The 25,165-nt window shown below is 46.3% G+C and overlaps 1 protein-coding gene across 2 annotated transcripts in view; it reads right to left on the bottom strand.

Moving 5' to 3' along the window:
* Nucleotides 1-25,165, bottom strand: part of LOC109881202 (eukaryotic translation initiation factor 3 subunit J-A) — a 29,017-nt gene that overhangs the window by 1,708 nt on the left and 2,144 nt on the right. For both annotated transcript variants that reach the window (XM_031801618.1, XM_031801617.1), the window contains exons 3-7: nt 2,200-2,254; nt 2,008-2,102; nt 1,500-1,611; nt 351-512; nt 145-218 (exon numbers count right to left, since the gene is read on the bottom strand). In XM_031801618.1, the coding sequence (XP_031657478.1) occupies nt 145-218; nt 351-512; nt 1,500-1,611; nt 2,008-2,102; nt 2,200-2,254 (498 nt within the window). The remainder of the gene's footprint in view (nt 1-144; nt 219-350; nt 513-1,499; nt 1,612-2,007; nt 2,103-2,199; nt 2,255-25,165) is intronic.

Below are 25,165 nucleotides of genomic sequence, written 5' to 3'. Positions count from 1 at the left end.
GGTGATAAATGTCTCTATGTAACCATTTTAAAAGCTAGTTTTTGTTTTGTAAATAAAGCATGTCAGTTTTGTCACCGATTTATTTATTTTTTACTTTTTTTTTTGTCTGTCATTTTGAAAAAGAATTTTAAAAAACACACTAACCTTTTCCTGTTTCTGTTTTTCACTTAGTAAGACTGTCAGGGAGTTGCTGACATTCTTCAAGTCCTCCACCTCCACTGTAACATGAGATGCACAGTTAAAACAGTATTTCATATAATACAGGGACATACAGCCCCACTGACCATTGAGATGCATGACCAATAACATTGGTTACTTTTCAAACTGTACATTATTAAATCAATACTTACATGTGAGACCGAGGTCTCGAAACAAGGACTCCAGGAAGCCGGAATAGTGTATTGACGTCTCAAAAGGTGATATCTTGTCTTTTAACAACTTTTCAAACTCTGTGAACTCATCTTTAGAAGACGGGCTTATGGCATCAATTCCTTTTACGTTGTTGACGACACCTGATTTGAGAAGGAAAAAAATTATTTGAGCACCAATGATATGAAGCTTTCCACAGGCAACTGGTGTTGACAATGTCAAACTGTTGATGCTTAAACCAGACATTTTGCAATATAAATCGCAGATTCTCTGTAAAGCTTTCTATGAATCTGTAATATGTGTAGACTGTCAGCCTTAAATATTTATCATTCAACATACTTTTGGTCATGTAGTGTATGTGGACACCTGCTTGTTAAACATCTCATTCCAAAATCATGGGCATTAATATGTAGTTGGTCCCCCCCTTTGCTGCTATAACAGCCTCCACTCTTCTGGGAAGGCTTTCCACTAGATGTAGGAACATTGCTGCTATAACAGCCTCCCCTCTTCTGGGAAGGCTTTACCCTAGATGTTGGAACATTGCTGCTATAACAGCCTCCACTCTTCTGGGAAGGCTTTCCACTAGATGTTGGAACATTGCTGCTATAACAGCCTCCACTCTTCTGGGAAGGCTTTCCACTAGATGTTGGAACATTGCTGCTATAACAGCCTCCACTCTTCTGGGAAGGCTTTCCACTAGATGTTGGAACATTGCTGTGGGGACTTGATTCCATTCAGCCACAAGAGCATTAGTGAGGTTGGGCACTGATGTTGGGCGATTAGGCCCGCAGTCAGCATTCCAATTCATCCCGAAGGCTTTCGATGGGATTGAGGTCAGGTCTCTGTGCAGTCAAGTTCTAAACACACTGATCGACTAACCATTTCTGCATGGACCTCGCTTTGTGCACGGGGGTATTCATGCTGAAAGAGCCTTCCCCAAATTTGAAAGTACAGAATCGTCTAGAAAGTCATTGTATGCTGTAGTGTTGAGATTTCCCTTCACTGGAACTAAGGGGCCCGAACCATGAAAAACATCCTCAGACCATTATTCCTCCTCCACCAAACTTCGCAGGTAGCGTTCTCCTGAGCCAATAGAAGATCAGCGTCCTCCTGTAATACAGGTCTCTTACCGAAAGCCTCCTGAGCCAATAGAAGATCAGCGTCCTCCTGTAGTTTCTTCACTCTGAGTTTCTCTGCTAGCTCATCCTCCGGTGAGAGTTCTGTTTCCTGTGATTCCTCTAACTAAACAAACAAACACAAAGAAATATACTTTCAGATCCAGCAGCCAATGACTTTGTTATTCATGGACAGTGTGTGAAACCCCTTAAGGCTGATTTTAGAGGCTTATTTAATCTGGGTCCGGAAAACCAGATGAAATACAGTTTGTTTCCTAATATGGGCCCAAACCAAAATTTAAAAAGTCTCTTCTAGTAATTTAAAATTAAACTTTAAAATTTGATAAATACAACTCAAATAAATCAGGGAAATTGGCTTAAAGCAAAAAAGGTCAAGTTTCTGCTGAATTTTGATAAGCAAACTAGCAGTAGCTGGGTTGCCATAACGAATGTACTCCATAGCAACGACAAGAAAAAAATATCCCTGTATGCAAAACACCAACTTTTTTTTTTAAACACCTACCCGCTTTCTCAGCTCTTCTTGTTTTTTCATTTGTAAACTTTCCTTTTCCTTGATTTTTTCAGCTAATTTCTTCTTTTCAGAAAGTTTTGTCTCTGCTACAAAGACGAGAGAAGAAAAAAAAAACGATTGAGCTTGTATTCAATTAATATAGTCAGATCTCACTGGTTCAATTCACGTGGTTTAAAAAAATACCTGCTTTTTTCTCTTCTGTTTTTTTCAATTCCTCCTCGTCATCATCCCAGTTGTCCTACAAAACAGGAAACAGGAGAAAACAAGGTTAGGGACAAATGGATATAGGCTTCAGAAATTCTTATTTTCAATGACTGCCTACCGGGGAAAAGTTGCAACCTTTCGGTTCCTAGCCCAACGCTCTAACCGCTAGGCTACCTGCCGCCCCTCCACTCTAACCACTAGGCGACCTGCCGCCCCTCCACTCTAACCACTAGGCGACCTGCCGCCCCTCCACTCTAACCACTAGGCTACCCTGCCGCCCCTCCACTCTAACCACTAGGCTACCCTGCCGCCCCTCCACTCTAACCACTAGGCTACCCTGCCGCCCCTCCACTCTAACCACTAGGCTACCCTGCCGCCCCTCCACTCTAACCACTAGGCTACCCTGCCGCCCCTCCACTCTAACCACTAGGCGACCTGCCGCCCCTCCACTCTAACCACTAGGCTACCCTGCCGCCCCTCCACTCTAACCACTAGGCTACCCTGCCGCCCCTCCACTCTAACCACTAGGCTACCCTGCCGCCCCTCCACTCTAACCACTAGGCTACCCTGCCGCCCCTCCACTCTAACCACTAGGCGACCTGCCGCCCCTCCACTCTAACCACTAGGCTACCCTGCCGCCCCTCCACTCTAACCACTAGGCTACCCTGCCGCCCCTCCACTCTAACCACTAGGCTACCCTGCCGCCCCTCCACTCTAACCACTAGGCTACCCTGCCGCCCCTCCACTCTAACCACTAGGCTACCCTGCCGCCCCTCCACTCTAACCACTAGGCTACCCTGCCGCCCCTCCACTCTAACCACTAGGCTACCCTGCCGCCCCTCCACTCTAACCACTAGGCTACCTGCCGCCCCTCCACTCTAACCACTAGTCTACCTGCCGCCCCTCCACTCTAACCACTAGTCTACCTGCCGCCCCTCCACACTAACCACTAGGCTACCTGCCGCCCCTCCACACTAACCACTAGGCTACCTGCCGCCCCTCCACACTAACCACTAGGCTACCTGCCGCCCCTCCACTCTAACCACTAGGCTACCTGCCGCCCCTCCACTCTAACCACTAGGCTACCTGCCGCCCCTCCACTCTAACCACTAGGCTACCTGCCGCCCCTCCACTCTAACCACTAGGCTACCTGCCGCCCCTCCACTCTAACCACTAGTCTACCTGCCGCCCCTCCACTCTAACCACTAGACTACCTGTCGCAACAATCACTGGATGTTATTTGTTTACTCATGTGATCACTAGTAAACAAATGTCAACGTGACTAATAAGCATCCCATCCGATAGCTAAGTTGATAATTAGATAATGGGGCTAGTAATCCAATGCCTTTAATGTTGAGCTGCAAGGTGGATCCAGCAAACAGTGGATACAAGCATGAAATTTGGTACAAACATTTCTCAGAAAATATGAAAATATACCCCAGTAGGAGTACCTTTTTCAAACTTAACCAGGAAGTGAGTTATTGCAACAACAAAAAATCAAAATGGCTGCCATAACAGCTGGTATTTGACCATAAAATATTATGCAACAGATAAAAGCATGACATTTGTTAAACATTCTTCAGATGATACGAAATACATCCTAGAAGGGGTACTCATTGCAAACTTAAATTAGGAAGCGGAATTCAAAATGGCTGCCAATGTAGATGGTAATGAAGATGTTTAAAATAGCTTTCTTTAAATTTTCATAACATGAAATGAAGTAATAATACGAAATGTATTCCTTAAAGCGATAGTCTGCAATGGAAACGATAACAAAGTGCCCTCCCCGCCCTTGTTTTGGTAAAAAAATTGAAATTATTTACTTAAAATGTACAGAGCTATGGATGCAAGGACTGATCAATCCTGAAATCAACCTGTGGAAGCAAAGCTTTCTCAGATGGTGTTGATGCAAATTTCCTGGTAGGTTTCACCCATTCCTAAAGCAAACCACAGATCTATCCTTGGATGATCCTTGGTAAAATGGCCTGCACTACTGACCTGTACTACTACTACTACTGACCTGTACTACCACTACTGACCTGTACTACCACTACTGACCTGTACCACCACTACTGACCTGTACTACTACTACTGACCTGTACCAACACTACTGACCTGTACCACTACTACTGACCTGTACTACCACTACTGACCTGTACTACTGACCTGCACTACTGACCTGTACTACCACTACTGACCTGTACTACTGACCTATACTATCACTACTGATGTGTACCACTGACCTGTACCACTGACTACTGACCTGCACTACCACTACTGACCTGTACTACTGACCTGTACTACCACTACTGACCTGCACTACTGACCTGTACTACCACTACTGACCTGTACTACTGACCTGTACTACCACTACTGACCTGTACTACTGACCTGTACTACTGACCTGTACTACTGACCTGTACTACTGACCTGTACTACTGACCTATACTACCACTACTGACGTGTACCACTGACTACTGACCTGCACTACCACTACTGACCTGTACTACTGACCTGTACTACCACTACTGACCTGTACTACCACTACTGACCTGTACTGCCACTACTGACCTGTACTACCACTACTGACCTGTACTACCACTACTGACCTGCACTACCACTACTGACCTGTACTACCACTACTGACCTGCACTACTGACCTGTACTACTGACTACTGACCTGCACTACCACTACTGACCTGTACTACCACTACTGACCTGTACTACCACTACTGACCTGTACTACTGACCTGTACTACTGACCTGTACTACCACTACTGACCTGTACTACCACTACTGACCTGTACTACTGACCTGTACTACCACTACTGACCTGTACTACTGACCTGTACTACTGACCTGCACTACCACTACTGACCTGTACTACCACTACTGACCTGTACTACCACTACTGACCTGTACTACTGACCTGTACTACCACTACTGACCTGTACTACTGACCTGTACTACTGACCTGCACTACTACTACTGACCTGTACTACCACTACTGACCTGTACTACCACCACTGACCTGTACTACTGACCTGTACCACTGACCTGTACTACCACTACAGACTACCACTACTGACCTGTACTACTGACCTGTACTACCACTACTGACCTGTACTACTGACCTATACTACTGACCTATACTATCACTACTGACGTGTACCACTGACCTGTACTACTGACTACTGACCTGCACTACCACTACTGACCTGTACTACCACTACTGACCTGTACTACCACTACTGACCTGCACTACTGACCTGTACTACCACTACTGACCTGCACTACTGACCTGTACTACCACTACTGACCTGTACTACTGACCTGTACTGCAAGGACTGATCAATCCTGAAATCAACCTGTGGAAGCAAAGCTTTCTCAGATGGTGTTGATGCAAATGTCCTGGTAGGTTTCACCCATTCCTAAAGCAAACCACAGATCTATCCTTGGATGATCCTTGGTAAAATGGCCTGCACTACTGACCTGTACTACTACTACTGACCTGTACTACCACTACTGACCTGTACTACCACTACTGACCTGTACTACCACTACTGACCTGTACCAACACTACTGACCTGTACTACTACTACTGACCTGTACTACCACTACTGACCTGCACTACTGACCTGTACTACCACTACTGACCTGTACTACCACTACTGACCTGTACTACTACTACTGACCTGTACTACCACTACTGACCTGTACTACCACTACTGACCTGTACTACCACTACTGACCTGTACTACCTCTACTGACCTGTACTACTGACCTGTACTACTGACCTGTACTACTGACCTGTACTACCACTACAGACTACTGACCTGGACTACCACTACTGACCTGGACTACCACTACTGACCTGTACTACTGACCTGTACTACCACTACTGACCTGTACTACCACTATTGACCTGCACTACCACTACTGACCTGTACTACTGACCTGTACTACCACTACTGACCTGTACTACTACTACTGACCTGTACTACTGACCTGTACTACCACTACTGACCTGCACTACCACTACTGACCTGTACTACCACTACTGACCTGTACTACTGACCTATACTATCACTACTGATGTGTACCACTGACCTGTACCACTGACTACTGACCTGCACTACCACTACTGACCTGTACTACTGACCTGTACTACCACTACTGACCTGCACTACTGACCTGTACTACCACTACTGACCTGTACTACTGACCTGTACTACCACTACTGACCTGTACTACTGACCTGTACTACTGACCTATACTACCACTACTGACGTGTACCACTGACTACTGACCTGCACTACCACTACTGACCTGTACTACCACTACTGACCTGTACTACCACTACTGACCTGTACTACCACTACTGACCTGTACTACCACTACTGACCTGTACTACCACTACTGACCTGCACTACCACTACTGACCTGTACTACCACTACTGACCTGCACTACTGACCTGTACTACTGACTACTGACCTGCACTACCACTACTGACCTGTACTACCACTACTGACCTGTACTACTGACCTGTACTACCACTACTGACCTGTACTGCAACAGATAAAAGCATGACATTTGTTAAACATTCTTCAGATGATACGAAATACATCCTAGAAGGGGTACTCATTGCAAACTTAAATTAGGAAGCGGAATTCAAAATGGCTGCCAATGTAGATGGTAATGAAGATGTTTAAAATAGCTTTCTTTAAATTTTCATAACATGAAATGAAGTAATAATACGAAATGTATTCCTTAAAGCGATAGTCTGCAATGGAAACGATAACAAAGTGCCCTCCCCGCCCTTGTTTTGGTAAAAAAATAGAAATTATTTACTTAAAATGTACAGAGCTATGGATGCAAGGACTGATCAATCCTGAAATCAACCTGTGGAAGCAAAGCTTTCTCAGATGGTGTTGATGCAAATGTCCTGGTAGGTTTCACCCATTCCTAAAGCAAACCACAGATCTATCCTTGGATGATCCTTGGTAAAATGGCCTGCACTACTGACCTGTACTACTACTACTACTGACCTGTACTACCACTACTGACCTGTACTACCACTACTGACCTGTACCACCACTACTGACCTGTACTACTACTACTGACCTGTACCAACACTACTGACCTGTACCACTACTACTGACCTGTACTACCACTACTGACCTGTACTACTGACCTGCACTACTGACCTGTACTACCACTACTGACCTGTACTACTGACCTATACTATCACTACTGATGTGTACCACTGACCTGTACCACTGACTACTGACCTGCACTACCACTACTGACCTGCACTACCACTACTGACCTGTACTACTGACCTGTACTACCACTACTGACCTGCACTACTGACCTGTACTACCACTACTGACCTGTACTACTGACCTGTACTACCACTACTGACCTGTACTACTGACCTGTACTACTGACCTGTACTACTGACCTATACTACCACTACTGACGTGTACCACTGACTACTGACCTGCACTACCACTACTGACCTGTACTACTGACCTGTACTACCACTACTGACCTGTACTACCACTACTGACCTGTACTGCCACTACTGACCTGTACTACCACTACTGACCTGTACTACCACTACTGACCTGCACTACCACTACTGACCTGTACTACCACTACTGACCTGCACTACTGACCTGTACTACTGACTACTGACCTGCACTACCACTACTGACCTGTACTACCACTACTGACCTGTACTACCACTACTGACCTGTACTACTGACCTGTACTACCACTACTGACCTGTACTACCACTACTGACCTGTACTACTGACCTGTACTACCACTACTGACCTGTACTACTGACCTGTACTACTGACTGACCTGTACTACTGACCTGCACTACCACTACTGACCTGTACTACCACTACTGACCTGTACTACCACTACTGACCTGTACTACTGACCTGTACTACCACTACTGACCTGTACTACTGACCTGTACTACTGACCTGCACTACTACTACTGACCTGTACTACCACTACTGACCTGTACTACCACCACTGACCTGTACTACTGACCTGTACCACTGACCTGTACTACCACTACAGACTACCACTACTGACCTGTACTACTGACCTGTACTACTGACCTGTACTACCACTACTGACCTGTACTACTGACCTATACTACTGACCTATACTATCACTACTGACGTGTACCACTGACCTGTACTACTGACTACTGACCTGCACTACCACTACTGACCTGTACTACCACTACTGACCTGTACTACCACTACTGACCTGCACTACTGACCTGTACTACCACTACTGACCTGCACTACTGACCTGTACTACCACTACTGACCTGTACTACTGACCTGTACTGCAAGGACTGATCAATCCTGAAATCAACGTGTGGAAGCAAAGCTTTCTCAGATGGTGTTGATGCAAATGTCCTGGTAGGTTTCACCCATTCCTAAAGCAAACCACAGATCTATCCTTGGATGATCCTTGGTAAAATGGCCTGCACTACTGACCTGTACTACTACTACTGACCTGTACTACCACTACTGACCTGTACTACCACTACTGACCTGTACTACCACTACTGACCTGTACCAACACTACTGACCTGTACTACTACTACTGACCTGTACTACCACTACTGACCTGCACTACTGACCTGTACTACCACTACTGACCTGTACTACCACTACTGACCTGTACTACTACTACTGACCTGTCCTACCACTACTGACCTGTACTACCACTACTGACCTGTACTACCACTACTGACCTGTACTACCTCTACTGACCTGTACTACTGACCTGTACTACTGACCTGTACTACTGACCTGTACTACCACTACAGACTACTGACCTGGACTACCACTACTGACCTGGACTACCACTACTGACCTGTACTACTGACCTGTACTACCACTACTGACCTGTACTACCACTATTGACCTGCACTACCACTACTGACCTGTACTACTGACCTGTACTACCACTACTGACCTGTACTACCACTACTGACCTGTACTACCACTACTGACCTGTACCAACACTACTGACCTGTACTACTACTACTGACCTGTACTACCACTACTGACCTGCACTACTGACCTGTACTACCACTACTGACCTGTACTACCACTACTGACCTGTACTACTACTACTGACCTGTACTACCACTACTGACCTGTACTACCACTACTGACCTGTACTACCACTACTGACCTGTACTACCTCTACTGACCTGTACTACTGACCTGTACTACTGACCTGTACTACTGACCTGTACTACCACTACAGACTACTGACCTGGACTACCACTACTGACCTGGACTACCACTACTGACCTGTACTACTGACCTGTACTACCACTACTGACCTGTACTACCACTATTGACCTGCACTACCACTACTGACCTGTACTACTGACCTGTACTACCACTACTGACCTGTACTACTACTACTGACCTGTACTACTGACCTGTACTACCACTACTGACCTGCACTACCACTACTGACCTGTACTACCACTACTGACCTGTACTACTGACCTATACTATCACTACTGATGTGTACCACTGACCTGTACCACTGACTACTGACCTGCACTACCACTACTGACCTGTACTACTGACCTGTACTACCACTACTGACCTGCACTACTGACCTGTACTACCACTACTGACCTGTACTACTGACCTGTACTACCACTACTGACCTGTACTACTGACCTGTACTACTGACCTATACTACCACTACTGACGTGTACCACTGACTACTGACCTGCACTACCACTACTGACCTGTACTACCACTACTGACCTGTACTACCACTACTGACCTGTACTACCACTACTGACCTGTACTACCACTACTGACCTGTACTACCACTACTGACCTGCACTACCACTACTGACCTGTACTACCACTACTGACCTGCACTACTGACCTGTACTACTGACTACTGACCTGCACTACCACTACTGACCTGTACTACCACTACTGACCTGTACTACTGACCTGTACTACCACTACTGACCTGTACTGCAACAGATAAAAGCATGACATTTGTTAAACATTCTTCAGATGATACGAAATACATCCTAGAAGGGGTACTCATTGCAAACTTAAATTAGGAAGCGGAATTCAAAATGGCTGCCAATGTAGATGGTAATGAAGATGTTTAAAATAGCTTTCTTTAAATTTTCATAACATGAAATGAAGTAATAATACGAAATGTATTCCTTAAAGCGATAGTCTGCAATGGAAACGATAACAAAGTGCCCTCCCCGCCCTTGTTTTGGTAAAAAAATAGAAATTATTTACTTAAAATGTACAGAGCTATGGATGCAAGGACTGATCAATCCTGAAATCAACCTGTGGAAGCAAAGCTTTCTCAGATGGTGTTGATGCAAATGTCCTGGTAGGTTTCACCCATTCCTAAAGCAAACCACAGATCTATCCTTGGATGATCCTTGGTAAAATGGCCTGCACTACTGACCTGTACTACTACTACTACTGACCTGTACTACCACTACTGACCTGTACTACCACTACTGACCTGTACCACCACTACTGACCTGTACTACTACTACTGACCTGTACCAACACTACTGACCTGTACCACTACTACTGACCTGTACTACCACTACTGACCTGTACTACTGACCTGCACTACTGACCTGTACTACCACTACTGACCTGTACTACTGACCTATACTATCACTACTGATGTGTACCACTGACCTGTACCACTGACTACTGACCTGCACTACCACTACTGACCTGCACTACCACTACTGACCTGTACTACTGACCTGTACTACCACTACTGACCTGCACTACTGACCTGTACTACCACTACTGACCTGTACTACTGACCTGTACTACCACTACTGACCTGTACTACTGACCTGTACTACTGACCTGTACTACTGACCTATACTACCACTACTGACGTGTACCACTGACTACTGACCTGCACTACCACTACTGACCTGTACTACTGACCTGTACTACCACTACTGACCTGTACTACCACTACTGACCTGTACTGCCACTACTGACCTGTACTACCACTACTGACCTGTACTACCACTACTGACCTGCACTACCACTACTGACCTGTACTACCACTACTGACCTGCACTACTGACCTGTACTACTGACTACTGACCTGCACTACCACTACTGACCTGTACTACCACTACTGACCTGTACTACCACTACTGACCTGTACTACTGACCTGTACTACCACTACTGACCTGTACTACCACTACTGACCTGTACTACTGACCTGTACTACCACTACTGACCTGTACTACTGACCTGTACTACTGACCTGTACTACTGACCTGTACTACTGACCTGCACTACCACTACTGACCTGTACTACCACTACTGACCTGTACTACCACTACTGACCTGTACTACTGACCTGTACTACCACTACTGACCTGTACTACTGACCTGTACTACTGACCTGCACTACTACTACTGACCTGTACTACACTACTGACCTGTACTACCACCACTGACCTGTACTACTGACCTGTACCACTGACCTGTACTACCACTACAGACTACCACTACTGACCTGTACTACTGACCTGTACTACTGACCTGTACTACCACTACTGACCTGTACTACTGACCTATACTACTGACCTATACTATCACTACTGACGTGTACCACTGACCTGTACTACTGACTACTGACCTGCACTACCACTACTGACCTGTACTACCACTACTGACCTGTACTACCACTACTGACCTGCACTACTGACCTGTACTACCACTACTGACCTGCACTACTGACCTGTACTACCACTACTGACCTGTACTACTGACCTGTACTGCAAGGACTGATCAATCCTGAAATCAACGTGTGGAAGCAAAGCTTTCTCAGATGGTGTTGATGCAAATGTCCTGGTAGGTTTCACCCATTCCTAAAGCAAACCACAGATCTATCCTTGGATGATCCTTGGTAAAATGGCCTGCACTACTGACCTGTACTACTACTACTGACCTGTACTACCACTACTGACCTGTACTACCACTACTGACCTGTACTACCACTACTGACCTGTACCAACACTACTGACCTGTACTACTACTACTGACCTGTACTACCACTACTGACCTGCACTACTGACCTGTACTACCACTACTGACCTGTACTACCACTACTGACCTGTACTACTACTACTGACCTGTCCTACCACTACTGACCTGTACTACCACTACTGACCTGTACTACCACTACTGACCTGTACTACCTCTACTGACCTGTACTACTGACCTGTACTACTGACCTGTACTACTGACCTGTACTACCACTACAGACTACTGACCTGGACTACCACTACTGACCTGGACTACCACTACTGACCTGTACTACTGACCTGTACTACCACTACTGACCTGTACTACCACTATTGACCTGCACTACCACTACTGACCTGTACTACTGACCTGTACTACCACTACTGACCTGTACTACTACTACTGACCTGTACTACTGACCTGTACTACCACTACTGACCTGTACTACCACTACTGACCTGTACTACTGACCTATACTATCACTACTGATGTGTACCACTGACCTGTACCACTGACTACTGACCTGCACTACCACTACTGACCTGCACTACCACTACTGACCTGTACTACTGACCTGTACTACCACTACTGACCTGCACTACTGACCTGTACTACCACTACTGACCTGTACTACTGACCTGTACTACCACTACTGACCTGTACTACTGACCTGTACTACTGACCTGTACTACTGACCTATACTACCACTACTGACGTGTACCACTGACTACTGACCTGCACTACCACTACTGACCTGTACTACCACTACTGACCTGTACTACCACTACTGACCTGCACTACCACTACTGACCTGTACTACCACTACTGACCTGCACTACTGACCTGTACTACTGACTACTGACCTGCACTACCACTACTGACCTGTACTACCACTACTGACCTGTACTACTGACCTGTACTACCACTACTGACCTGTACTACCACTACTGACCTGTACTACTGACCTGTACTACCACTACTGACCTGTACTACTGACCTGTACTACTGACCTGTACTACTGACCTGCACTACCACTACTGACCTGTACTACCACTACTGACCTGTACTACCACTACTGACCTGTACTACCACTACTGACCTGTACTACTGACCTGTACTACCACTACTGACCTGTACTACTGACCTGTACTACTGACCCTGCACTACTACTACTGACCTGTACTACCACTACTGACCTGTACTACCACTACTGACCTGTACTACCACCACTGACCTGTACTACCACCACTGACCTGTACTACTGACCTGTACCACTGACCTGTACCACTGACCTGTACTACCACTACAGACTACCACTACTGACCTGTACTACTGACCTGTACTACTGACCTGTACTACCACTACTGACCTGTACTACTGACCTATACTACTGACCTATACTATCACTACTGACGTGTACCACTGACCTGTACTACTGACTACTGACCTGCACTACCACTACTGACCTGTACTACCACTACTGACCTGCACTACTGACCTGTACTACTGACTACTGACCTGCACTACCACTACTGACCTGCACTACCACTACTGACCTGTACTACCACTACTGACCTGTACTACCACTACTGACCTGCACTACTGACCTGTACTACTGACTACTGACCTGCACTACCACTACTGACCTGTACTACCACTACTGACCTGTACTACCACTACTGACCTGTACTACCACTACTGACCTGTACTACCACTACTGACCTGTACTACTGACCTGTACTACCACTACTGACCTGTACTACTGACCTGTACTACTGACCTGCACTACCACTACTGACCTGTACTACCACTACTGACCTGTACTACCACTACTGACCTGTACTACTGACCTGTACTACCACTACTGACCTGTACTACTGACCTGTACTACTGACCTGCACTACTACTACTGACCTGTACTACCACTACTGACCTGTACTACCACTACTGACCTGTACTACCACCACTGACCTGTACTACTGACCTGTACCACTGACCTGTACTACCACTACAGACTACCACTACTGACCTGTACTACTGACCTGTACTACTGACCTGTACTACTGACCTATACTACTGACCTATACTATCACTACTGACGTGTACCACTGACCTGTACTACTGACTACTGACCTGCACTACCACTACTGACCTGTACTACCACTACTGACCTGTACTACCACTACTGACCTGCACTACTGACCTGTACTACCACTACTGACCTGCACTACTGACCTGTACTACCACTACTGACCTGTACTACTGACCTGTACTGCAAGGACTGATCAATCCTGAAATCAACCTGTGGAAGCAAAGCTTTCTCAGATGGTGTTGATGCAAATGTCCTGGTAGGTTTCACCCATTCCTAAAGCAAACCACAGATCTATCCTTGGATGATCCTTGGTAAAATGGCCTGCACTACTGACCTGTACTACTACTACTGGACCTGTACTACCACTACTGACCTGTACTACCACTACTGACCTGTACTACTACTACTGACCTGTACTACCACTACTGACCTGTACTACCACTACTGACCTGTACTACCACTACTGACCTGTACTACCTCTACTGACCTGTACTACTGACCTGTACTACTGACCTGTACTACTGACCTGTACTACCACTACAGACTACTGACCTGGACTACCACTACTGACCTGGACTACCACTACTGACCTGTACTACTGACCTGTACTACCACTACTGACCTGTACTACCACTATTGACCTGCACTACCACTACTGACCTGTACTACTGACCTGTACTACCACTACTGACCTGTACTACTACTACTGACCTGTACTACTGACCTGTACTACCACTACTGACCTGCACTACCACTACTGACCTGTACTACCACTACTGACCTGTACTACTGACCTATACTATCACTACTGATGTGTACCACTGACCTGTACCACTGACTACTGACCTGCACTACCACTACTGACCTGCACTACCACTACTGACCTGTACTACTGACCTGTACTACCACTACTGACCTGCACTACTGACCTGTACTACCACTACTGACCTGTACTACTGACCTGTACTACCACTACTGACCTGTACTACTGACCTGTACTACTGACCTGTACTACTGACCTGTACTACTGACCTATACTACCACTACTGACGTGTACCACTGACTACTGACCTGCACTACCACTACTGACCTGTACTACCACTACTGACCTGTACTACCACTACTGACCTGTACTACCACTACTGACCTGCACTACCACTACTGACCTGTACTACCACTACTGACCTGCACTACTGACCTGTACTACTGACTACGGACCCTGCACTACCACTACTGACCTGTACTACCACTACTGACCTGTACTACTGACCTGTACTACCACTACTGACCTGTACTACCACTACTGACCTGTACTACTGACCTGTACTACCACTACTGACCTGTACTACTGACCTGTACTACTGACCTGTACGACTGACCTGCACTACCACTACTGGACCTGTACTACCACTACTGACCTGTACTACCACTACTGACCTGTACTACCACTACTGACCTGTACTACTGACCTGTACTACCACTACTGACCTGTACTACTGACCTGTACTACTGACCTGCACTACTACTACTGACCTGTACTACCACTACTGACCTGTACTACCACTACTGACCTGTACTACCACCACTGACCTGTACTACCACCACTGACCTGTACTACTGACCTGTACCACTGACCTGTACCACTGACCTGTACTACCACTACAGACTACCACTACTGACCTGTACTACTGACCTGTACTACTGACCTGTACTACCACTACTGACCTGTACTACTGACCTATACTACTGACCTATACTATCACTACTGACGTGTACCACTGACCTGTACTACTGACTACTGACCTGCACTACCACTACTGACCTGTACTACCACTACTGACCTGTACTACCACTACTGACCTGCACTACTGACCTGTACTACTGACTACTGACCTGCACTACCACTACTGACCTGCACTACCACTACTGACCTGTACTACCACTACTGACCTGTACTACCACTACTGACCTGCACTACTGACCTGTACTACTGACTACTGACCTGCACTACCACTACTGACCTGTACTACCACTACTGACCTGTACTACCACTACTGACCTGTACTACTGACCTGTACTACCACTACTGACCTGTACTACCACTACTGACCTGTACTACTGACCTGTACTACCACTACTGACCTGTACTACTGACCTGTACTACTGACCTGCACTACCACTACTGACCTGTACTACCACTACTGACCTGTACTACCACTACTGACCTGTACTACTGACCTGTACTACCACTACTGACCTGTACTACTGACCTGTACTACTGACCTGCACTACTACTACTGACCTGTACTACCACTACTGACCTGTACTACCACCACTGACCTGTACTACTGACCTGTACCACTGACCTGTACTACCACTACAGACTACCACTACTGACCTGTACTACTGACCTGTACTACTGACCTGTACTACTGACCTATACTACTGACCTATACTATCACTACTGACGTGTACCACTGACCTGTACTACTGACTACTGACCTGCACTACCACTACTGACCTGTACTACCACTACTGACCTGTACTACCACTACTGACCTGCACTACTGACCTGTACTACCACTACTGACCTGCACTACTGACCTGTACTACTGACCTGTACTGCAAGGACTGATCAATCCTGAAATCAACCTGTGGAAGCAAAGCTTTCTCAGATGGTGTTGATGCAAATGTCCTGGTAGGTTTCACCCATTCCTAAAGCAAACCACAGATCTATCCTTGGATGATCCTTGGTAAAATGGCCTGCACTACTGACCTGTACTACTACTACTGACCTGTACTACCACTACTGACCTGTACTACCACTACTGACCTGTACTACCACTACTGACCTGTACTACCACTACTGACCTGTACCAACACTACTGACCTGTACTACTACTACTGACCTGTACTACCACTACTGACCTGCACTACTGACCTGTACTACCACTACTGACCTGTACTACCACTACTGACCTGTACTACTACTACTGACCTGTACTACCACTACTGACCTGTACTACCACTACTGACCTGTACTACCACTACTGACCTGTACTACCTCTACTGACCTGTACTACTGACCTGTACTACTGACCTGTACTACTGACCTGTACTACTGACCTGTACTACTGACCTGTACTACCACTACAGACTACTGACCTGGACTACCACTACTGACCTGGACTACCACTACTGACCTGTACTACTGACCTGTACTACCACTACTGACCTGTACTACCACTATTGACCTGCACTACCACTACTGACCTGTACTACTGACCTGTACTACCACTACTGACCTGTACTACTACTACTGACCTGTACTACTGACCTGTACTACCACTACTGACCTGCACTACCACTACTGACCTGTACTACCACTACTGACCTGTACTACTGACCTATACTATCACTACTGATGTGTACCACTGACCTGTACCACTGACTACTGACCTGCACTACCACTACTGACCTGTACTACTGACCTGTACTACCACTACTGACCTGCACTACTGACCTGTACTACCACTACTGACCTGTACTACTGACCTGTACTACCACTACTGACCTGTACTACTGACCTGTACTACTGACCTGTACTACTGACCTATACTACCACTACTGACGTGTACCACTGACTACTGACCTGCACTACCACTACTGACCTGTACTACCACTACTGACCTGTACTACCACTACTGACCTGTACTACCACTACTGACCTGTACTACCACTACTGACCTGTACTACCACTACTGACCTGCACTACCACTACTGACCTGTACTACCACTACTGACCTGCACTACCACTACTGACCTGTACTACCACTACTGACCTGCACTACTGACCTGTACTACTGACTACTGACCTGCACTACCACTACTGACCTGTACTACCACTACTGACCTGTACTACTGACCTGTACTACCACTACTGACCTGTACTACCACTACTGACCTGTACTACTGACCTGTACTACCACTACTGACCTGTACTACTGACCTGTACTACTGACCTGTACTACTGACCTGCACTACCACTACTGACCTGTACTACCACTACTGACCTGTACTACCACTACTGACCTGTACTACCACTACTAACCTGCACTACTGACCTGTACTACTGACTACTGACCTGCACTACCACTACTGACCTGTACTACCACTACTGACCTGTACTACCACTACTGACCTGTACTACTGACCTGTACTACCACTACTGACCTGTACTACCACTACTGACCTGTACTACTGACCTGTACTACTGACCTGTACTACTGACCTGTACTACTGACCTGCACTACCACTACTGACCTGTACTACCACTACTGACCTGTACTACCACTACTGACCTGTACTACTGACCTGTACTACTGACCTGCACTACTACTACTGACCTGTACTACCACTACTGACCTGTACTACCACTACTGACCTGTACTACCACCACTGACCTGTACTACTGACCTGTACCACTGACCTGTACTACCACTACAGACTACCACTACTGACCTGTACTACTGACCTGTACTACCACTACTGACCTGTACTACTGACCTATACTACTGACCTATACTACTGACCTATACTATCACTACTGACGTGTACCACTGACCTGTACTACTGACTACTGACCTGCACTACCACTACTGACCTGTACTACCACTACTGACCTGCACTACTGACCTGTACTACCACTACTGACCTGCACTACTGACCTGTACTACCACTACTGACCTGTACTACTGACCTGTACTGCAAGGACTGATCAATCCTGAAATCAACCTGTGGAAGCAAAGCTTTCTCAGATGGTGTTGATGCAAATGTCCTGGTAGGTTTCACCCATTCCTAAAGCAAACCACAGATCTATCCTTGGATGATCCTTGGTAAAATGGCCTGCACTACTGACCTGTACTACTACTACTGACCTGTACTACCACTACTGACCTGTACTACCACTACTGACCTGTACTACCACTACTGACCTGTACCAACACTACTGACCTGTACCAACACTACTGACCTGTACTACTACTACTGACCTGTACTACCACTACTGACCTGCACTACTGACCTGTACTACCACTACTGACCTGTACTACCACTACTGACCTGTACTACTACTACTGACCTGTACTACCACTACTGACCTGTACTACCACTACTGACCTGTACTACCACTACTGACCTGTACTACCTCTACTGACCTGTACTACTGACCTGTACTACTGACCTGTACTACTGACCTGTACTACCACTACAGACTACTGACCTGGACTACCACTACTGACCTGGACTACCACTACTGACCTGTACTACTGACCTGTACTACCACTACTGACCTGTACTACCACTATTGACCTGCACTACCACTACTGACCTGTACTACTGACCTGTACTACCACTACTGACCTGTACTACTACTACTGACCTGTACTACTGACCTGTACTACCACTACTGACCTGCACTACCACTACTGACCTGTACTACCACTACTGACCTGTACTACTGACCTATACTATCACTACTGATGTGTACCACTGACCTGTACCACTGACTACTGACCTGCACTACCACTACTGACCTGTACTACTGACCTGTACTACCACTACTGACCTGCACTACTGACCTGTACTACCACTACTGACCTGTACTACTGACCTGTACTACCACTACTGACCTGTACTACTGACCTGTACTACTGACCTGTACTACTGACCTATACTACCACTACTGACGTGTACCACTGACTACTGACCTGCACTACCACTACTGACCTGTACTACCACTACTGACCTGTACTACCACTACTGACCTGTACTACCACTACTGACCTGTACTACCACTACTGACCTGCACTACCACTACTGACCTGTACTACCACTACTGACCTGCACTACTGACCTGTACTACTGACTACTGACCTGCACTACCACTACTGACCTGTACTACCACTACTGACCTGTACTACTGACCTGTACTACCACTACTGACCTGTACTACCACTACTGACCTGTACTACTGACCTGTACTACCACTACTGACCTGTACTACTGACCTGTACTACTGACCTGTACTACTGACCTGCACTACCACTACTGACCTGTACTACCACTACTGACCTGTACTACCACTACTGACCTGTACTACTGACCTGCACTACTACTACTGACCTGTACTACCACTACTGACCTGTACTACCACTACTGACCTGTACTACCACCACTGACCTGTACTACCACCACTGACCTGTACTACTGACCTGTACCACTGACCTGTACCACTGACCTGTACTACCACTACAGACTACCACTACTGACCTGTACTACTGACCTGTACTACTGACCTGTACTACCACTACTGACCTGTACTACTGACCTTTACTACTGACCTATACTACTGACCTATACTATCACTACTGACGTGTACCACTGACCTGTACTACTGACTACTGACCTGCACTACCACTACTGACCTGTACTACCACTACTGACCTGTACTACCACTACTGACCTGCACTACTGACCTGTACTACCACTACTGACCTGTACTACCACTACTGACCTGTACTACTGACCTGTACTGCAAGGACTGATCAATCCTGAAATCAACCTGTGGAAGCAAAGCTTTCTCAGATGGTGTTGATGCAAATGTCCTGGTAGGTTTCACCCATTCCTAAAGCAAACCACAGATCTATCCTTGGATGATCCTTGGTAAAATGGCCTGCACTACTGACCTGTACTACTACTACTGACCTGTACTACCACTACTGACCTGTACTACCACTACTGACCTGTACTACCACTACTGACCTGTACCAACACTACTGACCTGTACTACTACTACTGACCTGTACTACCACTACTGACCTGCACTACTGACCTGTACTACCACTACTGACCTGTACTACCACTACTGACCTGTACTACTGACCTGTACTACCACTACTGACCTGTACTACCACTACTGACCTGTACTACCACTACTGACCTGTACTACCACTACTGACCTGTACTACCACTACTGACCTGTACTACCACTACTGACCTGTACTACTGACCTGTACTACTGACCTGTACTACCACTACAGACTACTGACCTGGACTACCACTACTGACCTGGACTACCACTACTGACCTGTACTACTGACCTGTACTACTGACCTGTACTACCACTACTGACCTGTACTACCACTACTGACCTGTACTACCACTATTGACCTGCACTACCACTACTGACCTGTACTACCACTACTGACCTGTACTACTACTACTGACCTGTACTACTGACCTGTACTACCACTACTGACCTGCACTACCACTACTGACCTGTACTACCACTACTGACCTGCACTACTGACCTGTACTACCACTACTGACCTGTACTACCACTACTGACCTGTACTACTGATTGCACTACCACTACTGACCTGTACTACTGACCTGTACTACTACTACTACTGACCTGTACTACCACTACTGACCTGTACTACCACTACTGACCTGTACTACCACTGACCTGTACTACTGACTACTGACCTGCACTACCACTACTGACCTGTACTACTGACCTGTACTACTGACCCGCACTACCACTACTGACCTGTACTACTGACCTGTACTACCACTACTGACTACTGACCTGCACTACCACTACTGACCTGTACTACCACTACTGACCTGTACTACCAATACTGACCTGTACTACTGACCTGTACTACCACTACTGACCTGTACTACTGACCTGTACTACCACTACTGACCTGCACTATCACTACTGACCTGTACTACCACTACTGACCTGTACTACCACTACTGACCTGTACTACCACTACTGACCTGTACCACTACTACTGACCTGTACTACCACTACTACTGACCTGTACTACCACTACTACTGACCTGTACTACCACTACTGACCTGTACTACTACTACTGACCTGTACCACTACTGACCTGTACCACTACTACTGACCTGTACTACCACTACTACTGACCTGTACTACCACTACTACTGACCTGTACTACCACTACTGACCTGTACTACCACTACTGACCTGTACTACTACTACTGACCTGTACTACTACTACTGACCTGTACTACTGACCTGTACTACTACTACTGATCTGTACTACTGACCTGTACTACCACTACTGACCAGTACTACCACTACTGACATGTACTACTGACCTGTACTACTACTACTGACCTGTACTACTGACCTTTACTACTACTACTGACCTGTACTACTGACCAATACTACCACTACTGACATGTACTACTGACCTGTACTACTACCACTACTGACATGTACTACTGACCTGTACTACTACTACTGACCTGTACTACTGACCTGTACTACTACTACTACTGACCTGTACTACTGACCTGTACTACCACTACTGACATGTACTACTGACCTGTACTACTGACCTGTACTACTACTACTGACCTGTACTACTACTACTGACATGTACTACTGACCTGTACTACTACTACTGACATGTACTACTGACCTGTACTACTGACCTGTACTACCACTACTGACATGTACTACTGACATGTACTACTGACCTGTACTACTACTACTACTACTGACCTGTACTACTGACCTGTACTACTACTACTGACCTGTACTACTGACCTGTACTACCACTACTGACATGTACTACTGACCTGTACTACTACTACTGACCTGTACTACCACTACTGACCTGTACTACTGACCTGTACTACTGACCTGTACTACTACTACTACTACTGACCTGTACTACCACTACTACTGACCTGTACTACCACTACTGACCTGTACTACCACTACTGACCTGTACTACCACTACTGACGTGTACCACTGACGTGTACCACTGACCTGCACTACCACTACTGACCTGTACTACCACTACTGACCTGTACTACTGACCTGTACTACTGACCCGCACTACCACTACTGACCTGTACCACTGACCTGTACTACCACTACTGACTACTGACCTGCACTACTGACCTGGACTACCACTACTGACCTGTACTACCACTACTGACCTGTACTACTGACCTGTACTACCACTACTGACCTGTACTACTGACCTGCACTACCACTACTGACCTGTACTACTGACCTGCACTACCACTACTGACCTGCACTATCACTACTGACCTGTACCACTGACCTGTACTACCACTACTGACTACTGACCTGCACTACTGACCTGGACTACCACTACTGACCTGTACTACCACTACTGACCTGTACTACTGACCTGTACTACCACTACTGACCTGTACTACTGACCTGCACTACCACTACTGACCTGCACTATCACTACTGACCTGTACTACCACTACTGACCTGTACTACCACTACTGACCTGTACTACCACTACTGACCTGTACCACTACTACTGACCTGTACTACTACTACTGACCTGTACTACTACTACTGACCTGTACTACTACTACTGACCTGTACTACTGACCTGTACTACTACTACTGATCTGTACTACTGACCTGTACTACCACTACTGACCAATACTACCACTACTGACATGTACTACTGACCTGTACTACTACTACTGACCTGTACTACTGACCTGTACTACTACTACTGACATGTACTACTGACCTGTACTACTACTACTGACATGTACTACTGACCTGTACTACTGACCTGTACTACCACTACTGACATGTACTACTGACATGTACTACTGACCTGTACTACTACTACTACTACTGACCTGTACTACTGACCTGTACTACTACTACTGACCTGTACTACTACTACTGACATGTACTACTGACCTGTACTACTACTACTGACCTGGACTACCGACCTGGACTACCACTACTGACCTGGACTACCACTACTGACCTGCACTACCACTACTGACCTGCACTACCACTACTGACCTGCACTACCACTACTGACCTGTACTACCACTACTGACCTGTACTACTGACCTGTACTACTGACCTGTACTACCACTACTGACCTGTACTACCACTACTGACCTGTACTACCACTACTGACCTGTACCACTACTACTGACCTGTACTACCACTACTGACCTGTACTACTACTACTGACCTGTACTACTGACCTGTACTACTACTACTGACCTGTACTACCACTACTGACCAGTACTACCACTACTGACATGTACTACTGACATGTACTACTACTACTGACCTGTACTACTACTACTGACCTGTACTACTGACCTGTACTACTGACCTGTACTACTGACCTGTACTACCGACATGTACTACTGACCTGTACTACTGACCTGTACTACTGACATGTACTACTGACCTGTACTACTGACCTGTACTACTGACCTGTACTACTACTACTGACCTGTACTACTACTACTGACCTGTACTACTACTACTGACATGTGCTACTGACCTGTACTACTACTACTGACCTGTACTACCACTACTGACCAGTACTACTGACATGTACTACTGACCTGTACTACCACTACTGACATGTACTACTGACATGTACTACTGACCTGTACTACTACTACTGACCTGTACTACTACTACTGACCTGTACTACTGACCTGTACTACCACTACTGACCAGTACTACCACTACTGACATGTACTACTGACATGTACCACTGACATGTACTACTGACCTGTACTACTGACCTGTACTACCAGGTTTTCCTACTTACAAAGCATATAGAGGTCTGTAATATTTATGATAGGTAC

Source organism: Oncorhynchus kisutch, linkage group LG22 (genome assembly GCF_002021735.2).
Source record: "Oncorhynchus kisutch isolate 150728-3 linkage group LG22, Okis_V2, whole genome shotgun sequence".
NCBI classification, from domain to species: domain Eukaryota; kingdom Metazoa; phylum Chordata; class Actinopteri; order Salmoniformes; family Salmonidae; genus Oncorhynchus; species Oncorhynchus kisutch.
The sequence above is the reverse complement of the archived record's forward strand: the minus strand, read 5'-3'. Positions and strand labels throughout refer to the sequence as shown.